The sequence below is a fragment of the Neovison vison genome, chromosome 3, assembly GCF_020171115.1.
Source record: "Neovison vison isolate M4711 chromosome 3, ASM_NN_V1, whole genome shotgun sequence".
NCBI classification, from domain to species: domain Eukaryota; kingdom Metazoa; phylum Chordata; class Mammalia; order Carnivora; family Mustelidae; genus Neogale; species Neogale vison.
This window is the reverse complement of record NC_058093.1, coordinates 226616464-226642031: the sequence shown is the minus strand read 5'-3', so window position 1 is coordinate 226642031 and position 25568 is coordinate 226616464. Positions and strand designations below refer to the sequence as shown.

At 44.4% G+C, this 25568-nt stretch overlaps 1 protein-coding gene across 1 annotated transcript; it reads left to right on the top strand.

Moving 5' to 3' along the window:
• Window positions 1-13092: 13092 nt before the first annotated feature.
• PRKAB1 (protein kinase AMP-activated non-catalytic subunit beta 1) lies at window positions 13093-23509 on the top strand. Its single transcript, XM_044244173.1, has 7 exons — window positions 13093-13501; window positions 16302-16465; window positions 17873-17966; window positions 18246-18360; window positions 20468-20601; window positions 21785-21853; window positions 22147-23509. Exons 1-7 carry the CDS (start codon window positions 13343-13345, stop codon window positions 22222-22224), a joined length of 813 nt encoding a protein of 270 aa, XP_044100108.1. The 5' UTR covers window positions 13093-13342; the 3' UTR covers window positions 22225-23509.
• Window positions 23510-25568: the final 2059 nt, after the last annotated feature.

Sequence of the window (25568 nt, the reverse complement as noted above, 5' to 3'; positions counted from 1 at the left end):
GCCTATTCCCCACTTTCCCTAAATAGCCACAAGCTTGATATAAATTTGTGGGCTGACCTTTTGGAAAAGATCTGTGTTCGTTGTGACACATTTTCTGTTTGGAATCTTATTAGATATTAAAGAAACTCTGAGGGGAGCCTGGGTGGCTCAAGCCTCTGCCTTCGGCCTGGGTCATGATCTCAGGGTCCTGGGATCCAGCCCCGCATCAGGCTCTCTGCTCAGCAGGGAGCCTGCTTCCCCCTCTCTCTCTTTGCCTGCCTCTCTGCCTACTTGTGATCTCTCTCTCTCTGTCAAATAAATAAATAAATAACTTTTAAAAAATAAAGAAATAAAGAAACCCTGAGGTCTCCACTCTATCTCTAAAATTGATTTTCTATATTTGATGACTGACAACCATAGAAGACAAAACAACTACAAGCCCACTGCCTGCGAACAGGAGCTCATCTGTTTGGCTCATGTGTGATTTGGAATGCTGTTGGCTGCAAGCGAGAGAAAATCCAGTCAGCTACCACAGAAAGAGAAGTTACTCATTCTCACAGCGGGAAAACTGCAGACAGAGAGCAAACTTCAAGGTTGATTTGATCCAGCAGATCACAAAGCGAGCAGACTATGGCTCTGTTTCTCTTTGAGTCTCTGTTCTGTTCTCTTTTGTGTATAAGTCTTTATTGTCAGACTGGCTTCCCTTATGGAAGGAGCTCCCCAGGCTAAAAACTTCATCAGTGTTCCAGGAGATGCAAGGCTTCTCTCCCTCAAACCATCTGTTGAACGCCCCACACTTGCACTGTAGGGCCCTGGCTGAATCCAGATTGCCATAGGTCTGGGCTACATGCCCATTCCTGAAGCAACTATGGCAGCAAGAACGGTGAGATTGTCCAGTCACAACCTGCCCTTGGAGTCACTCAGTAAATATTGGCTCTTACTAATTTTATTATTGCGAGAAATGAGATGTTTCCATATGCAGGAAAAGTAGAAGCAGAATGACCAATAGTGAAAGCTGGTCTGGCTCAGTCATAAATCCACAAACACACAGCACAACAATGAGATGTAATTTTTACTAGTCAGAATGCTGAAAAAAATTTTAAATGTTATGATGCTCAGGTTTGAAGAAGGTGTGATAAACAGTCATCCCAAACATAATTGCCACCATATTTGGCAATTTCTAGCAAATGTTTTAAAGTATGTACTCTTAGATCTAGTGATTTTATCATTAGGAGCTCTTCCCACTCCTTTACTCACAAAACCACACTAGGATATATAGATCGGGCAGTGTTATTTGTGAAAATCCAAAATGAAAAAAAAATGTCCACCAATACTGATTAGACTTCTGGTTTCTGATAATGGCAGAGTAACTTACATTGGACTAATCTCCTGTCAATAGCAGCTACCAACGCTGGACAAACCTTTTTTTTTTTTTTAAATGAGAGGTTCTTGAGAACAACCAATAGCAGGCAAAAACTGTAAGCAACAGAACCCTTGAAAGAAGAGAATTGTCCACATTTACCTGGATTTTTCCTTCAAGGGGTCTCCAAGCCCACATAACTCACAGATAATAAATGTCAAGCAGAAAGCAACAGTTTTGTGGGGCTGAGGAATCACAGGTTGGTGTTTGGGGCTCTTGGGCTACCTCAAAATTGAGGGGAGAAATCCCAGAAAAGATAAGAGCCACAGAGAAGGGGCCCTAAAATCTGAATATAAACTCCTCTCAAATCCTTGGTTTACCCCTTCACTGCATATGTGGAGCCCAGCAGGGAAAAAAGAGAGAGAGAGAGGATGGGGAGAAGGAGAAGGAAAAGGAAAAGGGAGGAGAGGGAAGAAAAGGAGAAAAAGAAAAAGAAGACAGTTGGAAAGCTTAAGGAACTGAGCAGAGATTTTAGCAGATCCTCAGGGCTGGGAGGCAGAGTTTGGAGTTTAAGTTCCACCAAATGAGAGAAGATTGGTAGCCCCTCAGTAGTTCTACTGAAACTCTAGAAGAGTCACACATTAGCCGTAAAGACCATATCTAAGGACTAAAGTCTAGAATTCACAAAACCAAAATAGACTCACCTGAAAGAAGCCTAAACCCATGCCTCTGCTGGATAAGTAAGGGTCATCAGTAATTTAATTTAACTGCCAGGTAAATCAAAACCCAACAATTTTCTGAGGAAGATAACAGAATCCAAGTTCACTACAATACATCATACACAATTCCAGGATAAAGTTTAAAAATCACTGAACATGTGAAGAAACAGAGAAGTATTATCATCAAGAGAACAAACAGTTAATAGAAACAGACCAGAAGGAGAGAGAGAGAAGAGAGCAGTAAAAAAATTTTTAAAGAAATACTGACTTAAATGTTTCTAAATGTCATTTAAAATATTATCCCATATATTCAAGAAGCTCAAAAAACTCTAATATGGAAATAGTAAAAAAAAAAAAAAACCAAATTGCTGGAAACCAAAGTTAAAGAATAAAATCTAAAAAGCAGCCAGAGGGGGTAAAATAGATTATATACATGGAAACAATGGTGAAAATCATTGACTTCTCATCAGAAACAATGGAATAAAGAATACAGTGGAATGACAACTGTAAAATAAACAACTATCAAGCTCCAGTGAAAATATCCTTTGAGTAGAAAATGAAATAAAGATATTTTGGGCCAAACCAAAGCTGAAAGTGTTGGTTTCCAGCAGATCTGTAATACAATAAATGCTCAAGGGAGTCCATTAGGTTGAAGGAAAGGAAAGCCAGATGGAAATTAGTATCTATGGAAAAAAAATTAAAAGTTCTGGAAATGTTAGATGTGTGAGTAAATAGAAAAGACCATACTCTTCATCAGAATCTCAACAGGACTTTTTGCAGAAACTGATAAGCTGAGTCTAAAATTTAGATGCTGCAGCAAAACCCCAAGCATAGTATAGTTTAGCTGTTCCAGTTATTTTTTCTTCTTCTCTAAGGGCCTATCATGTGCTCTCCTCACAAATAAAATCTCTGCATCTGGGAGAAATGGAAAAAAACAAACAAACCAAAAAAAAAAATACAACCCAAGCATAGCTAAAACAATTTTATAAAGGAAGAGCCAAGTTATAGGACTCATACTGTCTGATTTTACAACTTACTATACAGCCACAGTTATCAAAAAAGTGTGATATTGGTGATAAGACAGACACAGAGATTAATGGACTAGAATAGGGTCCCAAAAGTAGACCTGTACGTATATGTCAATGGATTTTCACAAAAGTGCAAAAGCAATTTAATGGGGAGAAAATAACTGTTTTCAACAAATGATACTGGAACAATCAGACATCCACATGCCAAAAAAAAAAAAAAATGAACCTCATCCATGCCTCACATGGTAATATAAATTGACTCAAAATAGATCATAGATCTAAGTGTAAAACCTGAAATGACAAAACTTCTGGAGAAAGCATAGGAGAAGGTGGAGAAACTAGAACCATTGTGCACTGCTGGTGCAAATATAAACTGGCCCAGTATGGCAGTTCCTCAAAGAACTAAAAATAGAATTACCATACGATCCAGCAAATCCAGTTGGGGGTATACACCAAAAAGAACTGGAAGCAGGGGCTCAAAGAGGTACCCACACTCATAGCATCAATAATCGTAAGAGCCAAAAGATGGAAGTGACCCAAGTCGACCAGCGAATGGATATGCAAATGAGTTATATACACATCATGGGATATTATTCAGCCTTAATCAAGATGGAAATAACTTACAACCTGGATAACGCCTGAAGACATTATGCTAAATGAAATAAGCCAGTCACAAAAACTCACTTGCAGGAAAGAGTCAAATTCACTGAGACAGAAAGTAGAATAGTAGTTGCCAGGGACGGGGTGGGGAGTTGGGGGAGTTGGGGGAGAGAGGGGGAAAGAGGGAGTGTAGAGTTATGGTTTAACAGGTATAGAATTTCAGCTTCGCAAGAGAAAAGAGCTCTGGAGACAAATGGTGGGGACAGTTTTGCAACAATGTAAATGCATGTAATGCCACCAAAAGTACACTTAAAAATGATTAAGGGGGCACCTGTGTGGTTCAGTCCATTAAGCCTTGGACTCTTGATTTCCACACAGGTCATGACATCAGGGTCATGAGATTGAGCCCTGCTTCAGGCTTTGTGTTCAGCTTGGAGTCTGCTTATCCCTCTCCCTCTGCTCCTACATCTGCTCTCATTCACAAATAAATAAATAAATGAAATCTTTTTTTTAAAAAAATCAATAAAAATTTGTAAAAATAAAAAGAATGACTAAGATGGTAAATTTTATTTTATTCATATGTATTCCTCATTTTTTAAAAAATTTCTTTTTAATGAGTTTTTTTAGTAATCTCTAACCCGACATGGGGCTTCCACTCATGATCTCAAGATCTAGAGTCAAATACTCTATCAACTGAATGAGCCAGGCATGCCATGGTTTTTTGTTTGGTTGGGGTTTTTTTGTTTTTTTTTGTTTTTTTTGCTATACTTGATGATGCTTTGACATCTTCCCAGTCACTGAGAAGACAATGCACCTACCCAGATTAATCTCTTCTGGTAGAAAATGACTTGCCTGGGCAATGCAAACCAACCAGTCTGGAGCCCATACTCTGAACCACATCCTCTATCTGACTTTTACACTCCAGAACGCAAAAGTCTTCTGCCCTAAATACCCCAGGGCCCAGTACCAGACAACCAGAGACCATACCTACAGTCCAGAGCTCACCAAGACCACAATAAAGCCTTTTGCACCTGCTTTCCCCTCACCCCCACTCTCTGTGGTGGCCAACCTGAGTGGCATGCTGTATCCCCTCCTCTTGGAAACTGAGAGGGGTATTTCCATGGCCATCATCTCCTGATCTGTTGGCCTACCCGCACATGAATAAGTCCAAAATCCTCAATACATTTTATAGCAGTATATTTTAGTCAGTTTTTAAAAGATAAATAATTTTTTAAAGTATTGAGTAAGATTGACGTTTCAATTATGGTACATCTATGCTACCACAGTTTGGTATGGCAGTTAAGGAGGTAGACTCAAGAGTCAAATTTTCTGCATCCAAATCCTGGCTCTACCACTTACAAGCCTTGTGATGTTGGGCAAGTTACTTACACACTGTGCTTCAGTTTTCTCATGTGTAAAGTGGGGGTAATGACAGAATGCACCTCTTAGGGCTTTGTGAGTTTTCAATGGGTTCAAACAAGGAAAATTTTTAGGAGAGTGCCAAGTATACAGCAAGTACTCTATAAAGCACTCTATAAAACTATTACTGTTATGGAATCTGCAGCCATTTAAAAATGAGACAGATCTGTATGTGCTGACATGGAAAGAGACACTAAGGAGGGAGAAATTCCCCACTGTGTCAATTTTCTAAAGGGGAGTCATATAAGCAAATACTTCTTTTGGAAAAATTACACAGTAACTAAACAAAATATGCCCCCCAAAAAGTGTACTAGAAATGGGGGGAAGGAAATAGAGCTCTGGTAGAAGGTGAAAGGGGAGCTTTTTTTTATTCAATATCTCCTATACTACTTGACGTTCTTACGATGTTTGTTCATACTTAAAAATACAAATATTTAATTTTTTTCGGAAGACCGTGGGAGTCTTTCTCAATGTTCTTTATTGCCACCTAGCGGATGCCTGGGGGTATTGCCTGCCATAATCACTGTCATCAGGTTAAACTTACATAATGTGATACTCCTTGATTTAGTATCTTACCAAGCAATTCACAGCCTCCAACTTTCAGATGATAATGAGTTGTGTAACAGTAACAAACACAGATACATATTATAAAAGTGAATAGATGCTAAAAAATACCTTGATTTCCTTTATTGAATGATCATTCTGGCTTTATGTTTATAATCTTAGTTAGACCCATTGGCCTAACTCAATTGATCTCACCCTGTACCCAATTATCTGTCCACAATGCCTAAATTTCTGCATAAGTATGGTCACCTGGATCTGAATACGGATTCCATGACTTCCTAGCTGTGTGATCTTGAGTAAGTCACTTCGCCTCTCTGAGCTTCAGTTTCTTCTGTAAAATACAACTGATAATAATAGTAGATCCCTCAAAGGACTCTTGGTGACCTTATGAGTTGATATATCAAGCACAATGCAAGCCACGTGATAGGGGTTCGTAAACAATTTTCAGTGGAAACACCTACAGACTTCAAACTTCTTCTTAATTGACACCTCCTCCAGGAAGCCTTCCCTGACTAGGTCACATTCTTCTCACAAGGTTACATTTCTCCTTCCTAGCATTTATCACAGATGACTGTTGGAGTTGTTTGATTAATGTCCATCTTCTCTAAGAAGATCATAAGACTATCAGCACAGGGCCTGGGTCTGGTTTTACCCATCATTCTATCCCCAACACCTACCACAATGCCTGGCAGACAGTTGTGCCATATATAATTATTGACAAAGAAATGAGCCAATGAAATTAGAAAACTGAGTGTCTAAAATATTAAATGTTAACTACAACAGGTATCACGGACTGGTTAGGGTCTGATGGGCAGAACAGGAGGCCTGGACCAGATGGGCCATCCTACAGGACAGCATACATAAAATAACCTGGGAAGAGAATAAACTGTTCACCTCTAACATTTGTCCTAGGACCAGCCCTGTTTTTTCAGTCAAGGTAAAATTCATGTAACATTTAATTAACCATTTAAAAATGTACAATTTAGTTGTATTCAGGACAGTGTCCTGCAACCATCATCTATACTAAGTCCTAAAACACGTTCATCACCCACAAAGAAAACCCCATCACCATTAAGAAGACACTCCCCATCCCCTCTTCTCTCAGTCCTAGGCAGCCACAATCTGCTATTTCTAAGGATTTACCTATCCTGGATATTTCATATGAACAGAAACATACAATATGTGGCCTTTGTGGCTGCCTTATTTTACTTAGCATATTTTCTTTCTTTCCTTCTTTCTTTCTTTCTTTTTTTTTTTTTTTTAAGATTTCATCTAACCACTTGAGAGAGGCAGCACAGGGAGCAGTGGGAGCAGCAAAGGGAGAGGGAGAAGCAGAATCCAGGCTGAGCAGGGAGCCCACCACAGGGCTCCATCCCTGGACCCTGGGATCATGACCCGAGCCCAAGGAAGAGGTTTTACCAACTGAGCCATCCAGGTGCTCCCACTTAGCATAAAATTTTCAAGGTTCATCCTCCTTGTAGCCTGTGTCAGTACAGCTAACCCTTGAGTTAACAGCAAAAGCCACAAGGCGTTTATCTACAACCGCCCACCTTGGTCTCCAGCTACCCAATCCAAGGTGACTGGCAGAGACTGCACCTGCTGGCCTCTGAGTCCCCAGGAAGGTCCGCCAATGCCCTCGGCAGCCACTGGGTCAGGACCCCAGGGCAGGGCTGCAGGTTGCCCCTGCGCTGATGATGGAGTGGGGGGCATTCGGGTAGAACACCCGGGCCTGTGAACTGCAGGCTCTGCTGAAGCGGAGGGACGCGACCAGGGATGGGGCTGGGCAGGAAGCCCCGAACCCCTCCCTGCCCCTTCTCCTCCTGGCGCTGGGACTCGGGGCTGAACCAGTCACCGTCCCCTCCTACATGTGGTTGCAACCCCGAAGCCTCGCAGAGGCCAAGCACTCACATGTCGCCATGTCGCCGCAGCAGCCGAAGGCCACCAGCTGGTGTTGCACCTCCAAGCAGAGGGGGACAGCTATCCTCTGCCTCCGGGTGACGTCGTTACCAAGCCAAAGCCACCAGCCTGTAGACACCACCAACCTGAGGCCAGGCACGTAAGAGCCGCTGCCGAGTACCACTGGGCTTATTGGTAAACTAAAAAAGCGCAGGTCGGAAAGTTACACCGGGATTTTCAACAGGGCGGGACAGAGGGCGGGGCTCCTGCCCCCAGCGGTTCAAAGGTCAACCGTCCTTCTTTCCTTTTTATGCCCGAGTAATATGCCACTGTATGGATTACCCCACAGTTTGTTTCTCCACTCTTACCTTGACGGGTGTTTGCATAATTATTGTGCATTTTGCAAATTATTTGCAAAATTAATATTTGCAAATTATTATGCATTATTATTGTTATTGTGAATAGTAAGTGCCAATCCAATGTTTTTTTAAGCCTGCGTGGTCTGTCAGATCATAAAGAATGAAATATCAGTGCTCTGGACCAGAAATCAGGACACAGGGTGGATCCTGGTGATGACTGACAGCCACTCACTAGTATAACTCAGCAAGCAACATTACTCCCTCAGCTGTAACCCAAGAGATTGAACCAGAATTTTTGTGTAAGTTATTTATTTGGAAGGTGGGTCTGAGTATTTAATTAGGAGATGATCCCCAAAAGTGACAAAGGAAAGAGGGGAAGGAAGCCAACAAATTTAGTGCGCCTTTAGGATCACATTATTGCACCAGGCAATTAGGGTTGGGTTCCACTGGGGACCTCTGTATCGACACTCTATGGAATAAATCTTAGAGCTGTCTCACCCAGTGGGCAAGGGAGCTGGGGTATCTATCCACTAACTCCTGTCTATCACTGGCGAGCACCGTTCACAAGCTATTCACTCTGTGACCCCTTTGGCCTCCCATTTGCGCATGCCAAGAATGCCGTAGATGGTCCTGAGACAGAGTCATGTGTGCTTCCAGTAGGAAACTTTGGGCATACACGCCCTCTGCAGATGAGGTCCAATGGTCATCAAGGATGCATGTTACAGGGATTATCAAACTCTGATCCTCAAATCCCTGGGAGCTCACATTTCATTTTATTTAGTTTTTTTTTTTTCTTTCAGGAGCTCACATTTTAATTAGAAAAATACAGCCTTCTCTTCTCTTTTTTTTTTCCACCTTAGTTGAATCTTTGCCCAAAAACTGCTTTAGTTTGTTTCAATCATCTTCCTGGAAAAGGGAAGCAATATACATCCTTTTCTCCTCCATTCCTTCAAAATTCTTTGAAAGGCAGCAGACTCTGGCTGAACTTTATTAAGACAGATGTATTACCTTGAGCTGGGCACTACTTCCCTCTAGGTCTCAGTTCACCTCTAAAAATTTTTTTTTAATTGAAAATAAATAAATTTCATTTTTTTTGAAAATAAAACAAAGATATAGGAAATCACACAAAATTAATGTGTGACCTAGTGAATTATTATAAGGAAAATGTTTTTATAACCTCCATCCAGGTCAAGAAATAGAATTTTGCCAGACACCCCACAAGTTACAAAAAGAGGCTATTTGCCCATTAAGGTCTCTTCCCTGGGAGTCTACACTTCTAAAACTGACAACTCTTGTGTTTTTATAATCAGTTCATTCATAAGATTCAGCCCTATAGCCAAATTCTATGGTATTGCCAAATATTTATCAATCCTTATGTAAATAAGATAACATGACTCCCACATGTAAACTTTCCCCTGAATTCCCACTTACTTGGGAGTAAAATCCAGAAATTTCACTTGGGATCACAAGGCCTAAAAGATCAAGCCTTTCCTCCTGTTTTCCAGTTCACTCCAGCCACCTCTATGTTTCTCCAGCATGTAAAACTCATACCCACCTCAGGGCCTTTGCATTTGCATTTTTCCTTCTGCCTGAGATGCTCCTCCCAAACTCTTCTCCCATCTGACTCTTTCTTATCATTATAGTCTCAACTGAAATGTCACCTCTTTAGGGAGGTCCTCAATGACAACTCCATTTAAAGCAGGGTTTTAGGACTCACATAAGTTCATTTGTTTCTTTCACAGTAGTAATCACTCTGAAATTATCCAGCTTATTTATGTTTGTGTATTTGTTTATGTATCTATCTGCCATGCAGGGCCCTTCAGCTTTGCAAAAAGGATTAACATTATCTGTTCTGTTATTCCTTGATCCCCAACACCCAAAACAAAACCTAACATAAATTGGCTCTCCACAAATATTTGTGGACCCAATACCACAGAATGAACTCATTCTATCTCTCTGCACAATGACATTTGCATCTCAGTAGGGAGAGGACACAAGGATGTCTACTGAAAAAGATGGACAAGTCTGCCGACATTGTCAGTGTTATTTACCATCACCTAGGCAAATTTCAGAAGGCCTTGTAGAAATCCAAGGTAGATCAACTAAAAAGCAAGCTTACGGGTGCCTGGGTGGCTCAGTGAGTTAAAGCCTCCGCCTTTGGCTCAGGTCATGAACTCAGGGTCATGGGATGGAGTCCCCCATCAGGCTCTCTGCTCAGTGGGGAGCCTGCTTCGCCCCCCAACCCACCCCACCTCTGCCTGCCTCTCTGCCTACTTGTGATCTCTGTCAAATAAATTTTTTAAAATATTAAAAAAATAAAAAGCAAGCTTACAACTCTCTCCCAACAGCTCACACACACTATGATCTGTCTTAGTCTGCTATAAAAAAGTACCACAGACTGAATGGCTTAAACAACAGAAATTTACTTTTCCTAGTTCTAGAGAATGGAAAGTCCTGCATCAAGGGTCTGGCTGGGTTTGAGCTCTGCTGAGAGCTCTCTTCCTGACTTGTAGATGGCTACGTTGTCCTCACATGGTCTTTCTTCTGAGTGTGCATGGAGAGAGAGAATGGGAAAGTGGGGACATCTGGGACCCATGCTTTTACTGGGTTATCTTATCTGAGCCAGAGAAGAAGTATTGAAGTTTTCTTCATGCATGAAAGCATGTGCATAGCTTAGATAAAGGATCCACAAGTTTTTTTTTAAGAGAACCCAAAGCTCAACATCCTCCTGGCCATGGCTTCCTCACTGCTTAATGAGAACAAGAAAAACAGCTCAAAGAAGTATTTAGGGTTATGCACTGGCTGGGTTTAAGTCCCTTCTGGGCACCAGTAGAACTCCTTGCCTACCTGAATTCTTGCCTTTCTGTGAATCTGTTTCCACCTTTACTTTGTAGGTTCCTTTGGGGCTGGAATCTTGTCTTATCTATTTTTGTCTTTTAAAAAAGATTCGTTTTTAAATTACAAAAGTAGTACATCCTCACAGTAGAAAAAATTCAAGCAATAAACAAAAAAGAGAAAGTCCCTTTTGATCTGGCCCTGTTTCCAATCCCTCTCCTCTCCCCAGATGGGACGACTATTAACAGCGTGTTATATATATTTCCAGAACTTTCCATTCACAAGAATAATGATGCCAATAAATGTGCTAACGTTTGTAGAATGTTTACTGAGTCAGGTGCTATGCTAAGCACTTTCCGTGCATGTTCTCAATTAATTCACAAAACAAGCCTATAAAGTCGGTGTTCTTCTATTTCCTGTTTCACAAAAGAGAAAGCCAAGGTGGTAGTTACAAATATGGTAAAGCCAGAATTTAAACCCAGGCAGACTGACTTCAGGGCTCATGCTCTTTATCCTCTAGTCTTCTGCCACTTACTTTGGGATTTGGAATGTCACAGACACTTCTCCATAGTTACCCACAGAATTCTATTTCTTCCTTTTTAAAAGTTGCTCAGTATTCTATAAAATGAATCTATTTAATTCATTTTGTCATTCTGTTGACATGGGGTTTTTTTTTGTTTTTTTTTTTCACTTTTTTTTTTTAAGATTTTATTTATTTATTTGACAGAGAGAGAGATCGCAAGTAGGCAGAGAGAGAGAGAAGCAGGCTCCCCGCTGAGCAAAGAGCCCGATGCGGGGCTCGATCCCAGGACATTGAGATCATGACCTGAGCGGAAGGCAGCGGCTCAATCCACTGAGCCACCCAGGCGCCCCTGTTGACACGGGTTTTAAACATTTGCGTTTTTTCATGACTTATTTCATCAAATCTAAGATTCCATTGATTGTCAGAAGCACCCAGTTTCAGAGAGATTAAAATGTGAAATAAAATATGTATTTTTTAAAAAGTGCATCTTAGAGTTAATGTAATATGGCATGAGAGACCCTGCTGCAAATGAACACGCATCCATATAACTGGTATGTGTATATTTCTTCAGAAGCTCCCTGGAAGTAAAATTGTGCACTAAAATGTAGGTGCATTTTTTATTTTGATAGATACTACCAAATCCCCTCCAGGAGACCATTTGTCAGTCATCTGTCTTCAACTTACTTGGCAAATGCCTGGCTATTTGTAGGTATCAAATAAATGTTGGCTCAGTAGACAAAATGCACGAGCTGGCCCAGCAAATACCAAAGCATTTTGAGATACGCAAGAAACAAAACACAAAAAAACAAGAACAAAAAAGTCCCACCACCACCAAAAAAAACCCCACAACAGAGACTGGCAGCAAAATTAGAATATTTTAGGACCACAGTGTGTACACAGTTTTTGCTAAAGCACTGGCCACAATAAGTGACAAAAGCTAGTAAGTTAAATAATGTCATACAGAATGAGGTGTCCAAAGTGATTATAAAATGCCTTACAAAATTATCTATCAAAAGGTTGTGCGCTCCATTTTTTATTTTTTTTATTTATTTTTTATTTTTTTTTTACTTGTTTAATTTACCTGCCTTTTATTTATTTTTTCCAATTTATTTATTTTCAGAAAAACATTATTCAAACTCTCTCTCTGCGCTGCATTTTTTAAAAAATACACTAACAACTCCAGCATTTTATACCCCCAATACTCGTGAGAAATTTCCAGAACTCTTACGGTCTGCCATTTCCTCAAACACCTGCAAGATTACTTGCATCAGAATCACCTGGAGTGCTTATTAAAATCAGACCCCACTCCACAGGGCTTCGGAATCATAATTTCCAGGGATTAGGGCCAGAGACTGTGCATTTTATGCGGTCGGTGCCTCTGAGGCACTCAAAAGCGTGGGAGCTAGCGCATTAACAGGCTTTAATAGGATGAGTCTCTTAATTAGATCAGCACTTTAAAGGAGCTCTTTGGCTGTCGAGTACGGAACCAAGTGGAAGTAGGCAAAGATAGCTAAAATAGTTAATGGCATCCACTCATTCCAGCGCGGGGAGAGGGGCCCAGACCGCCCGCGCGCTGGCACGCCCCCTGTCGGCCTTCAGCAGCCCGGCCTGTGTCCGGTTGTAACAGCCGACTGCGACTGCGCGCTCCCAGGCCGGCGGAGGCCTCCTCAGGGAGCGCCGGCCGCGCCAATCTGGACCGGAAGCGGAACTGAGGTCGAATTAGACTAATGCGCTTCGCCGGCCGCCCCCGCCGCCCCCACCCCGGATCCCGACTGACACGCAGACGCGCCGGAAGCGGAAGTTGCTAAGAGGTGGGGGAGTTGTTGGGAAAGTGTCGGGTTGTATTTGGGCTTCTCGGACTAAGTGCGGTTGGGTAACAAGTCTCGTCCTTCTCGCCCGCCTCAGACCGGCTACCGGCCCGGACCCGTCGCCAAGGGAGTGGCACTCGGGGCTCCGACTCCTTCCCGGGGTCCGTGTGACCCGCTGGTTGCCGTGGTCCCCTGCCCCTTTCCTGGAGCGAAGCACGGTCCGGCTTGTAGGTGTCCCCGCAGACCCCCGCCATGGGCAACACGAGCAGCGAGCGGGCCGCGCTGGAGCGGCAGGGCGGCCACAAGACGCCGCGGAGGGACAGCTCGGGGGGCAACAAGGACGGGGACAGGCCCAAGATCCTGATGGACAGCCCCGAGGACGCCGACCTCTTCCACTCCGAGGAAATCAAGGTGAGGGGGTGGGGGAATCCGGCTCCCCTTGACTAATGTTGAGGGGAGGAGACCTCTCCCAGATTCCCCGCCACATCCCCTCCAAAACTCAGCGTAAGTGGGAAGGAAGTGATCCTTAACTCCGTGCACTTAAAAAGCCAGATGGTCCTGTAAGAGCCCTCGTAGTAATCCAGGAACCTGTGTCTAATTACCGATGAGAAAGTCACCCCGAGGGAGGAGGAACTGATTTCGTTTAACATCATTAAGGCGAAAGCAGCTCTGGGACAGCGTTTCAAATTCTTAATTAATTAAGATCGTTGAGCTAGCTGCAGGTGAGCCTCAGTCTCTGCTCTCCCCGTAGGTATAGTTAGTTTCACTGCTTTGAGAAATTTTTCCTCACCTTTACGAAGATTGACACTTATTGTCGGATCTGGCTTTGCAGTTTGTTGTCGATTTTGGAGATAACCCAGAGCACGTGTGTAAGCAGAAAGTAGAATTACACAGCTGACTCCTGTTTCCGGAGGTGTTGGATTCTAACTGAAACTTTGGGTTCACCAGGCTACTTTAGAGCAGACGTAGAAAACTCAATCGGCTTTTGGAGGTCAGCGGGTGAGCGAAGTGACAATCTGAAAGGGGGGCAGCCAGGTGGTACTCACGTTTTCTCTTCTATTGTGTACATATGGCTTCAGATTTAAAAGAGACCAAAGCAAAAATTTTTCAGGCCATATTTGGAGATCCTACCCTAGTCCGCTTTAATTCATCAAAACTTTGAAGAGAAGTCTTGGGGCGCCTGGGTGGCTCAGTCGTTACGTGTCTGCCTGAGCCTGGCATTGGACTCCCTGCTCAGCGGGGAGCCTGCTTCTCCCTCTCCCACTCCCCCTGCTTGTGTTCCCTCTCTCCCTGTGTCTCTCTCTGTCAAATAAATAAATAAAATCTTTGAAAAAAGAAAAAGAAAAACAAAAAAAACTTTTCAAGATAAGTCTTGATTCCTGCTTCAGCCATATGCCCTTTAGCTACCTGATGAGGTTTTGTGTTTCCAACTCCAGGGCCCACACCTGGTGTCCAGAACCACGGACACTTAGTGGTTCTGGCAGCTGATAAGTGCTGTAGATCCTAAGAAAGGAAGACCTGATCCTTTAAGGACAGTGCAACAGAGTAGGTTTGGGAAAAATCAAGGTGTCTCCCAGCCCAAAATATTCTCTGTTTGTACCTGCGTATTAATCATCATTGCCCATTAGGCTAATTGCCTGGCAACTCTTTCCACCTTTACTCATATATTTTCTCAGATGTTGGGCTTGGTGATCACATTATGATCTTAAATCCTCACTTGCATCGTGGCTTTAGGTCTAACTAAAGAATCTTACTGAGGCTTATGTCCTGGGGTATGCACTTGCTTTCTGAATTTGTTGTATTCTTGAGGACCTGTGTGCAAAGTGAACTTTGGAATCCTGTTTCCCGGTGACTTGATATCCTTTTCCCCAGAAATAATTGTGGCCCAGGACAGCTATTTAAGACACCATAAAAACCAAACTACTCTCTTCCAGAAGTGTCTGTTCTGTTGCTGTTCCAAAATTCCTACAAGAGACGTTCAGCATACAGTGATCTGTGGACAATGATTTTAAATAGTGTCCATTATCACTTCCTCAGAAGTTACTGAAATAATGGAGCAGAGACACTGGATTGAATACCCTGTACTCCCCAAAAAGTCGTGGATTATTTTAGCTACACTAATTGACCGTTTTGACTGTGGTTCCTTATCACCTTCTCAGTGGCAAGTGCTTCCAGTCTGTTATTCTTTAATCTCTAGATCTTCAGTCTTAAAGAAAGCAGGCATCATTTAAGATAAACTCTGGTCAGGGTGCCTGGATGGCGCAGTCAGCTAAGCGTCTGCCTTTGGCTCAGGTCATGATCCCAGGGTCCTGGTCAAATCCCATGTCAGAATCCCCGCTTAGCAGGGAGTCTGCCTCTCTCCCCCTCTCTCCTTTCTCCCTGCTTGTGCTCTCTCTCTCAAATAGATAGTCTTAAAAAAAAAAAAAAAAGACAAAAAAACTGGTCAGTATTTGAAATGAAGGTCTTATAGGCTCATTCATTGACACCCTTAAGGGTCTCCCCCAGCCTCGAACTCCTGTTCTTTTAACATCTTTGGCTTCCGACTAGGAAATGTGTAAAAGATCCAAAAGCACATACATTTCCCCTTGAGTTGGATGTGTTTATTTCTCTCTTAATTTGGAATACCTCAATCACTTCCCGTGCTTGGAAGCTATTGTTTGCCATACAGAGGGTCATTCTGTGTCTTTCTCTTCCCAGTGCCTGGACAGCACTTCAGATACTTTTTTCCCTCAGAATCTGGATTTGTGAGTTTTCAAGTTGACAGCTCTGGAATTGTCTTTAACAAATTTCCGTGTACTTCAAATCTTGTTAATTAAGGGGAGAAAATGGCATTTATCTCTCTGGTCTTGAGGTCATTGCGCCTGCTTCCAAGCGAGTTCTGTAGTTTCTACTAAAATTTTGGTGTAGGTCTCTTTAATAGCAACAGTATTAACAGCTAATAATTATTAAGTAGTATGTGTCAGACACTATGCAGAGCCATTTCAGTGGATCCTCTCAGTCTTTCACAGCAACGCTAAGAAATAGTTCCTTTTGTTATCTCTGTTTTCCAAGTGGAGGAACCAAGGCCCAGCCATTAAGTTAATGAGCTTGAGTATGAACCTAGGTAGTAATCGCTGCCTCTTGAGAATGAATTGTCTACCTTAGGGTAACTGGCCATTGTAGAGAGCTCGCTAATGGCTTCCTGTCGCTGAGTAAACTGTTCCATTTCTAGGCTCCAGAAAAGGAAGAATTCCTGGCTTGGCAGCATGATCTGGAAGTGAATGATAAAGCCCCTGCGCAGGCTCGGCCAACAGTATTTCGATGGACAGGGGGAGGAAAGGAAGTTTACTTATCTGGGTCCTTCAACAACTGGAGTAAACTTCCCCTCACAAGAAGGTAACTAACTGCCTGGACAGTATTCACCTATTTGTCTCAATCCAGGGATTCTGTGGTTTCTAAATGGGGAGTAGAAAAGGATGTTTTTATAAAATAGATGCTGAGGGGCGCCTGGATGGCTCAGTGGGTTAAGCCTCTGCCTTAAGCTCAGGTCATGTTCTCAGGGTCCTGGGATCGTGCCCCGCATCAGGCTCTCTGCTCAGCGGGGAGCCTGCCTCCCCCTCTCTCTGTCTGCCTCTCTGCCTGCTTGTGATCTCTCTCTCTCTGACAAATAAATAAATCTTAAAAAATAATAATAAAAAAATAAAATGGATGCTGAATGGAAAATAATTTTGCTTAATAATTCACTGGGTTCACATCTCACACCCAGTTAGTCTCTAGGTTCAGAGCACACTTACAAGAAAACATTTCTCAGTAACGAGTATTTCCTGGACATCTTTGACTTCCAGGTATGCAGCTATGTGTTTGCTTAGGCAGGACTCCTCCTGCAGAAAGAAATCTATTCCCCATGCAGTGGAGAGAGAGCCCTGGGCTGGGAATCTTCAAGACCAGGATTTGAGTCCGCATTGGCTGAGCTAACCTCCTAGTGACACCTGAGTCCCAGTGATTCTATCTGTAAGAAGGGAATTTTGGACAGATCATCTCTGAGGTTCCTTCTGACTTTGCCTCTCTGTGTATTACTTTTGTTTGGAAGGTACCTGTTCTGTAGGCGTCATTAGCAAGACCATAGTAAAACATGTGATCAGGAATCCTAGCATGGACTTCCTTCTCAAGCTGTCACTGAGAAAGCTTCTTCACTAGTGAGTGTTCTTGATGAAACAGAGGGAGAGATTGTCCCCTGCTGGGTCAGGCCTGATTCCTGTACCAGACTACTTGCTTTCCCAGGGCTGATGTCAGACTAGCAAGGAAACAACATAGTTACAAGTCCTTTTAAGTCTGAGGAACAAAACAGCTTTCCTGGAACCTTGTCTTAGTAGGGAAGCAGGTTTCTTTAGAGACCTATCTGGATCCTGTGGAATGAGTCCCATCTCCTACCCAAGGCAGATCGACAAAGACTAAAACTTCAGTTTTACCTGGAGCTGCTGTCCTCCTCAGCAAGAGGTGTTTTGCATGCAAGCTGAAAAGACACGTGCCCAATTGTGGATCTTTTGATGGTGGGAAGGCGGGTTATTCCTGTACTTAGCAACATGAGTCCTCCAGGAAGCCCCTTGCATTGCTGCTTCCTTATACCTTTTCTAGATGGATCATTCTCCTGACTTGTCGCAAGTGGTTAAAAGTGTTTATTCCTTCGCAGCTGGACTCTTGGTTTCACAGGGAAAGATCAGGTTTTGTTCAATGGCAGATTTCGTCGGTAAACTTAGAAGGGCACCTCACCCAGCTAAAATCCCGTTTCCTTTTTCACTGCAGCCACAATAACTTCGTAGCCATCCTGGACCTGCCTGAAGGAGAGCATCAGTACAAGTTCTTTGTGGATGGTCAGTGGACACACGACCCTTCTGAGGTACTCTTCCACCCGCCCTTGGTCCTCTGCCCGCCTGCACAATCCAACCAGACCGCTTTCCTTTATCGATTGGGCCAGGTCCCTTTGTCCCGCTGGTAAAAGTCCCTGTGTGTGGCTGAGCTAGATAGCAGTGCTGATTGTCAGACGGGCAGACTTGACGGAGAGGAGCAGATTGGCTAGCCCGGAGATGAGACCTTCCAGCCAGGAAGTCTAAATTTTCTAAAGAATAACTCCAGAGACCTTCCACATTATGATTTCTGCCTGTCTGTCTCTTCCCAGCCAATAGTAACCAGCCAGCTTGGCACAGTTAACAACATCATTCAAGTGAAGAAAACTGACTTTGAAGTATTTGATGCTTTAATGGTGGATTCCCAAAAGTGCTCCGATGTGTCTGGTATGAACACAGTTATTTTATACCACGTGTGTGCAGGTGGGGGCCATGCAGTCCAGAAATCCTCTTCCTTCTCTTGCCTCTCACTCTTAAGCTCAAGCTGCTGCCCAGTCCGGTGGATGTCTGTAGCTCCCGAAAGAGCCACAAAAGTAATTCCTAACTCTGTGAGGTCAGGTGGTTGAAATCCAGCCCCAAGGGAGCTGGAAGTCATTTTTTGGGTCATCTTCAGTATTCGGCAGGTCTGCTTAGCCACAGAGAGCAGACCGTGGAGACAGAGCCAGAGCTTGATTGCATGCCCGGGGCAGGGCCCATGAGGCCCTGGAGAGTTGTGTTGGTTTGGTGATGAGCCAGCCCAGGGAAAGCCTGCCGGCTCCCTCCCACTCCCAACTGGCTTGGGGTGCCCGCCTAAAGAGCTGCAGCCTGACAGGTGATAACGGACACCTCCCTGACCTCATGTGGTGTATTAGCACCTTCTCAGAATCCCTCTGGGGGAGACGGAGGCTCATCACAGGGAACAGGCTAACTGTGTGACCTGCTCAGTACCAGCCTCATACCATCTCCCACGAGTCAGCCAGTCGTCCAGCTTTCAGTAAATTGCTTTCCGTCCAAATCCACAGGAAGAAACATAATACGTAGATTTCAGAGGCAGTGGTGTGTTGTAATCTATAGTGTCCGTGCCAGCTTCACTGCCCCTTCTCGCAGGGCCTTAAGTAATTCCTAGACCCCATGGGAGGCAGCAAAAAGATTGCCCTGGATTATACCTGATAATCTAACATGATGGGTTCAGTTCCCTTTACGGGATGATTCTTTGTTGTTCCCTGGCTGGGCCTGGGGCTTCTGCCACCAGGATCTCTTACTCTTATTAGTTCAGAAAGCACAGCGGTAAATCGACCATGGCGGGCTTGCTCTGGCTGAAAAGCCAGCTTGGTGAGTAGGAATTGGAAATCCAAAAATAGCATTGTCTCTAGCTAGCTAGCTAGCTAATCTTTTCAAGCAGTCATTTATTCCTTTTTTCAATAGGTGGGAATTAGGGGATGGAGAAAATGCTCAAATATCCCCTTGTTACTGTAACTGTAACATGAGGCCACATACCAAAGCTTTTATTCAAGTTTCTGCAGCATAGACCACCTGGGGAAAGAACAGTGCCCCCTCACTGCCAGCAAACCAGCATCAGGCTCTGTGGATTTCGTATTTAGATACTCACTTTCTTGGATACATCTTTACTCCTAATGACTCAGTTTTCTGCACTTAATGCTTTTCTGTTTCCTGCTGTCCTCTGGTTGGGTCATGTGAAGGGAGCTGTACCCTAAAAAATGACATTAAGGGAACTGGCAGAGCCAGAGTGCATCAGGTTTATTCTGGATGGCCCTGAGGGTCAGGCAACCAGAATCTGCCCCAGGTGTCCTTTGAACAACCTCTCAGTCCCTTCCAGCTGGCCCAGCATTGCTAAGTGAGCTGTCTCTAATCTTAGGAAACACTGCCCTTCTAGAAGCTTCTTAACATATCTGTGCAATCGAGACACTCAAGTAAGAGTTTGAAAGGAACCTGAGAGTGGTGGAGTCAGAGGACCTGTAGAGATCAGGTTTTCAATTTTTTATTTTTGGTTTTAGTTTTGAAATGTGCCCGTGCCTTGTGTAACCTGTTTCTGCCACCCGGTCTGTGTACACAGGCTGCTTTATCTTCTTTTTTATTCTGGCTGGTGCTGCTCAGACCTTTGGCTTGGCTGCTTAAGCCTCACTTGAAGCCCTGAGCTTCTTTGCGGTATTTGCCAGCCCAGCCCAAGGCAAGAAGCATTATTCTGCAGGGGCTTGTTGGGTTGGGTTACTGTGAGCCTCCTTGTTAGTCTGACCCGGAATCACCAGCTTAGCCACCACCACTGTCTGCTGCCAGGGCATCTGAGCTCGCTGCTGAATGTTATGCCAGTCCCCAGATTCCAGAAGGGTTTTCTCATTGCCTCTACTCTTCACCCAGGGGGGCCTGTATATTCTTCAAGGGAATAGAAATCTTCATTGAGGGGACAAGGAAAACTAGATGATGCCACAAATTCAGCAAGACTGCTTCTGAAACTCCTAATTTTCAGTGTAAATGTCCTGTCATCATCTCCCAACAGAGCTGTCCAGCTCCCCACCAGGACCCTACCATCAGGAGCCCTATGTCTCAAAACCAGAAGAACGGTTTAAAGCCCCACCCATTCTCCCTCCACACCTGCTTCAGGTCATCCTGAACAAGGACACGGGGATTTCTGTGAGTACACAGGTGTCTGCCAGGATGTTCGTGTTCCAAGGCTCCCCTTTCTGACCACCTCTTGGAAAGCAGTTGATAAAAAGGTCTCCAGGTTGCCCATCGGTGTTAACTGCTGGGGGACCCCCCCCGCTGTGAAATGGGCTACGAGCAAGATGTTCCCCAAGTGTGGGTGCTGCTTTCCCATCACACGAAGCCTTTCTGAGCTTGTCTTCCTGTGTCTCACTCCTGTCTCAGCCCTACTTGTAAATCATGATGAAATAAATAGCCGCCCCTTCTCAGTAAGCTACTGAATGGAAATCCTCCTCTGGCCCCCACGTTTTAGAATCTAATCGAAATCACCACATTGCTTTCAAAAACATTATTGCTCCTGGATCCAGATTTCAGGAATCTGGGTAACCTACATTTTCTCTGATATTATGCATAAAGAGAAGTGTATAATCTCCTGGATCCAGAAGAGCACCCCATTATTACCTTGTTAATTTTCCATTCCGTTAAAGTAGATATGTGCAGCATGGCCCTAATTCCCAAGAATCTGGGTGTTTCTGTGCTTTGTCCAAGCCACCCCTTAAAATTCACATGTTTATGAGGTGATGAAGTAAGCATGACACTCTCTGGAGGCCACGTACAAGCGGGTACACGTGCACTGCGCTGCAGAGCCGACCCAGGTGTGTGCGCGCAGCCCCCCACGGTGGCCATGGCTCAGTCCCCGGAGACACCACGCTCCCCTCTGCCCCCCCCCCCGCCCCCCTTTATCCATTTCATTCTTTGTGCTCCTGAATATAGACAGGCGATTGCAATCCACTGCTCGGGCATGTTTAGTACAGATTTATCTTGCTGCTTTCTCTAAAAATGCACTCAGTGGACAGCTCTATCTTCCTGCCTCCCTTTCTATAAGAGGACAGAGCCGTGACCCACACTTTAGAGGCCAAGGTACAGCCTGAACAAGACACATACCAGTGCATCCAGTAGGCATACAGGGAGCTGCCCTTTGTTGAAGCAATGAGGCATGATCCCCCTGACCTCATCTGTCCTCTTAGATGAGCCTTTCACTGCCCAGCTTAAGCAGAAAGGGGCATGAGAGCCTGCTTCTTTCCTTTGGATACCCACTGCTGTGAAATAAAGGGGGAACCTTCTTCATTTCCAAATCCTAAATGCTCACCATCTGCTTTTGTTCCCCCCACAGTGTGATCCAGCTTTGCTCCCCGAGCCCAACCACGTCATGTTGAACCACCTTTATGCACTCTCTATCAAGGTAATGACATGTTTGTCTCTGGTAGAGCTGTGTTTCTCGGCGTACTCTGAGGCCCCCTAGCAACAAAATTACCTGGGGTATTTACCTAAGGAGTACTTACCTAAGTACTTACCTGGAGTACTTACCAGCTTCTGGGCCCTTATGCAGACCCACAGGCTCCAGTTCTGAAGGCAGAACAGGACTCTCTTTATTAAGTCCCTTTGAAGATTCTCGAACACACACACACACACACACACTAAAGTTTGAGCCCTTGACTTAGTCCTGCCTTTGATAATTTCCACCCTCTTCCTCAGGATGGAGTGATGGTGCTCAGCGCGACCCACCGTTACAAGAAAAAGTATGTCACCACCTTGTTATACAAGCCCATATGAAGAGCTGGGAGCCGGCGGTGGTCCCCAGGGAACGGTGTGCACCCCCAACCTCCACGTGTGCATGCTTTCCACTAGAGGGAATGGACTGTAAATTTTTCATTTCACACTCTTTACAAGACATTTCATACCCGCCGTAGTCCTGCTTGAAGGTTTGTTCCAGGCGTGGCAGCTCCCAAAGCGCCTCTGTCTGTAACAGTCCTCTTGGCCCACAGTGGCTATGAGCCTCAGGGCTCACCGGAGCGGAGAACAGAGTGAGGGGACACAGAAGGTCTGGGGCCCCCACACCATGGTGCATGAGGACAGGTGCAGTTCTGAACAGACATCCTCTGAGCTGGTCGTGGAGATGCTTCTTAAGCCAAAAATGAAGCCCAGACCCTTTGCTGGTAAAACCCAGGAAACCGGGACTGAGGCCACACATAATATCTAATCACAAGTGTCTTTGAGGCCATCCTCTTGTCCCTGTCGAGGCCTCAAGCTAACAGCAACAACTGGTCCTCTGAAATCAAAGCAATAGGTTGTCTCCTGTTTTCTGCTCCAGGGAGGTATAATTTCTCTAGAAATTAGAACCTGTCTGATTTCCAGGTGAAGATTGACAATTGTTTCTTATGCTTATGTGTAGTAAGTACTTTTTTTTAAACCAGAGGTGGCTGATTCTGTGGCCTTAGGGCAATTTTAAAACCACCCCAACCAGAATATAGATGATGTGAACTATATTCAGCAATAATCTGTTTTCAGAACAGACTAAAAATCGCTGCCATATTTCTCAATTAAGCCAGATGATCTGAGGACTGACCACTGTTAGATGGAGTGTTGTCCAGCTTTTTATTCTAATCGTAACACGGTGACAGTGTTACCATGAAAACTTTGGAGGAGCACCCTACCCTAGCCTGGCCGCCTTGCTCAGGACCTCCATCTCTGCTTAGGAGTGAAGGCAGTAGCACTTGCTCTTGTTTATTCTGGAAGGAATTTAGAACTTCTCAGCAGCCTTCTAAATTTGTGTCGGGAAGACATCTTTTGGACCAAAGCAAACCTCTTTATACTTGGCGTGGTTTCCAGGGAGATGCTGCAGATGTGCCCATTAGCACAGGTTCCTGTCCCCAAGTCTGCAGAAGCTGTCATTACACCCTGCGTTCCTGCTGGGAGATAGAGGAACGAGCTCCCTGGTTTCCAGTATTTATTTGGTAAACCTGAGTCTGGGATACCCTTTTTTTGTTACTGTTTTCCAAACTGAATTATTGTCACCTTGACGTACAGGTTTCAATAAAGCTTTGTAAAGATAACAGGACGTGCACTTGGAGGAAGCTTTGATTTTCTTTCCGTCATTTGGAGAAGAGACTGGAACTCTTCAGAGGTTTACTCAGCACAGCGTTTTTTCAGTTTTTATCTCATATCAGCACTCACTGAAAATGGTCACATCCTCGTGGTACTCTGGGGTGAGTGACGGGGCAGCTGCAGCTGCCCCCAGGGCTGAGGAACATTACCTTGACCCACCCATTCTGCACGTAGCATTTGGAAGGCTGCTAAGGAGCCTGTAAAACTGAGCTCCTTTGAACCAGTGAGTCAGGAGGGGAAGCTAAGGAGAGCCGACTGCAAAGCCTCCCAGTTTGGGCAGGTTGGGGGCATCCCCAGATTGGAGGTTTTGTCGCCTCTTGCACAGCAGTAAGTACCATGGAGCCTGGGATCTTGACACCTGCTTTGGAAGATACCAGGACATTCTGGAGTCAGAGTTGCTCCCATCAGCTAAAAGGAGCTCTGTTCTCCCAAAAATGATGAAGAATTACAGATGTGCTTTTAATAAGCCTTTCCTTCCCAGGCATCAGAAAACATTCAATAAATTTATGAGAAAAGGGAACCTCAGTCATTTAAGGTGGAGAGTAGCGTAGAAAGCATCCCTACGTCGGTAATTAGCTAGCTCACTGTGAAAACCCAAGCAATGTGGGAACCCTAGACTTTAAGGACTACAGAGATTATTTAGACTATGGAAACATGCAAAACTCCTCTTTCCAAAACTGGACAAGGTATTTTTAAAATACAATTGAAAATACATACCTAAGCTCAAAAGTATGAAGGGGATCTATTCAAGCACCAAAAACATAGAGACCATTGCCATGTTTGGCAAGCTGTGGACACAGCCCCTAGGTCCGTGATGGGAACGGAAGGTGGCTGGTGGTGGGGCCCCTGGATGAGTTGGTCCAGAACTGCTCCGCCCTTTCTGTGAGGGGGTGGTTAGAAAATCTGGCTGCTAGCCTGCGTCAGCTCAGAGGAAGCCAGCAGCCCCAGGCTGGGGGGAAACAGCATGAACTTGGATATCTAATGTAAAAATGAATTGGGAGTCAGGAAACCCTGTAAGAGCCCTCAGCAGCCCAGTGGCCACAGAGGACTCCTGAGGGAGCCAGCCACTGTGGTGGACGTGTGGGCACGGCCACTTCTTGGAACCATGGTCTCTGCAGTCTCTACAGCCGTCGATGCATCTAAAAGACTTCCATTTTCTTTAAAAGGTAACACAAAGCAAGTCTCCTGTGGTTTAGAAGATTGCTCACAGGCCCAAGTGAAAGACTCCAAACCCAAGGTAATGGAAATTATTTCACAGATGTGGGAAAGGAGACGCAAATCATGGGGGCAAAGCCAAATGTAGAAGTGAAGTGTCCCATGACCCAGGCAGGGCCTTCTCTATTAGCATTCCCATGATGGGTGAGGGCTGGTGACATGGTTAATGCTTAACCCAAATTGCTTTTTTCTTTTTTTAAATTAACATATGATGTATTGTTTGCTTCAGGGGTACAGGTCTGCGATTCATCAGTCTTAACACAAGACACAGCACTCACCATAGCACATACCCTCCCCAATGTCCGTCACCCAACCATCTCATCCCTCCCAACCCCCCTTCCCTCCAGCAACCCCCAGTTTGTTTCCTGAGATTGAGTCTCTTAAGGTTTGTCTCCCTCCCTCGTTTTGTCTTGTTTCATCTTTCCCTTCCCTTATGATCCTCTGTCTTGTTTCTCAAATTCCTCATCTCAGTGAGATCATATAATACTTTCTTTCTCCAATTGGCTTATTTCACTTAGCATAGTAGACTCTAGTTCCGACAACATTATTGCAAATGGCAAGATACTGGGTTTTTTTGATGGCTACATAACAGTCCAGTGTGTGTGTGTGTCCCATCTCCTTTACCCACTCATCTGTTGATGGACATCTAGGCTCTTTCCATAGTTTGGCTATTGTGGACATTGCTGTTATAAATATTGGGGAGCACGTGCCCCTTCCAGAGTGGCTGCACCAGCTTACATTCCTACCAACAGTGTAGGATTCCCCTCTGCATCCTTGCCAATGCCTATTATTTCCTG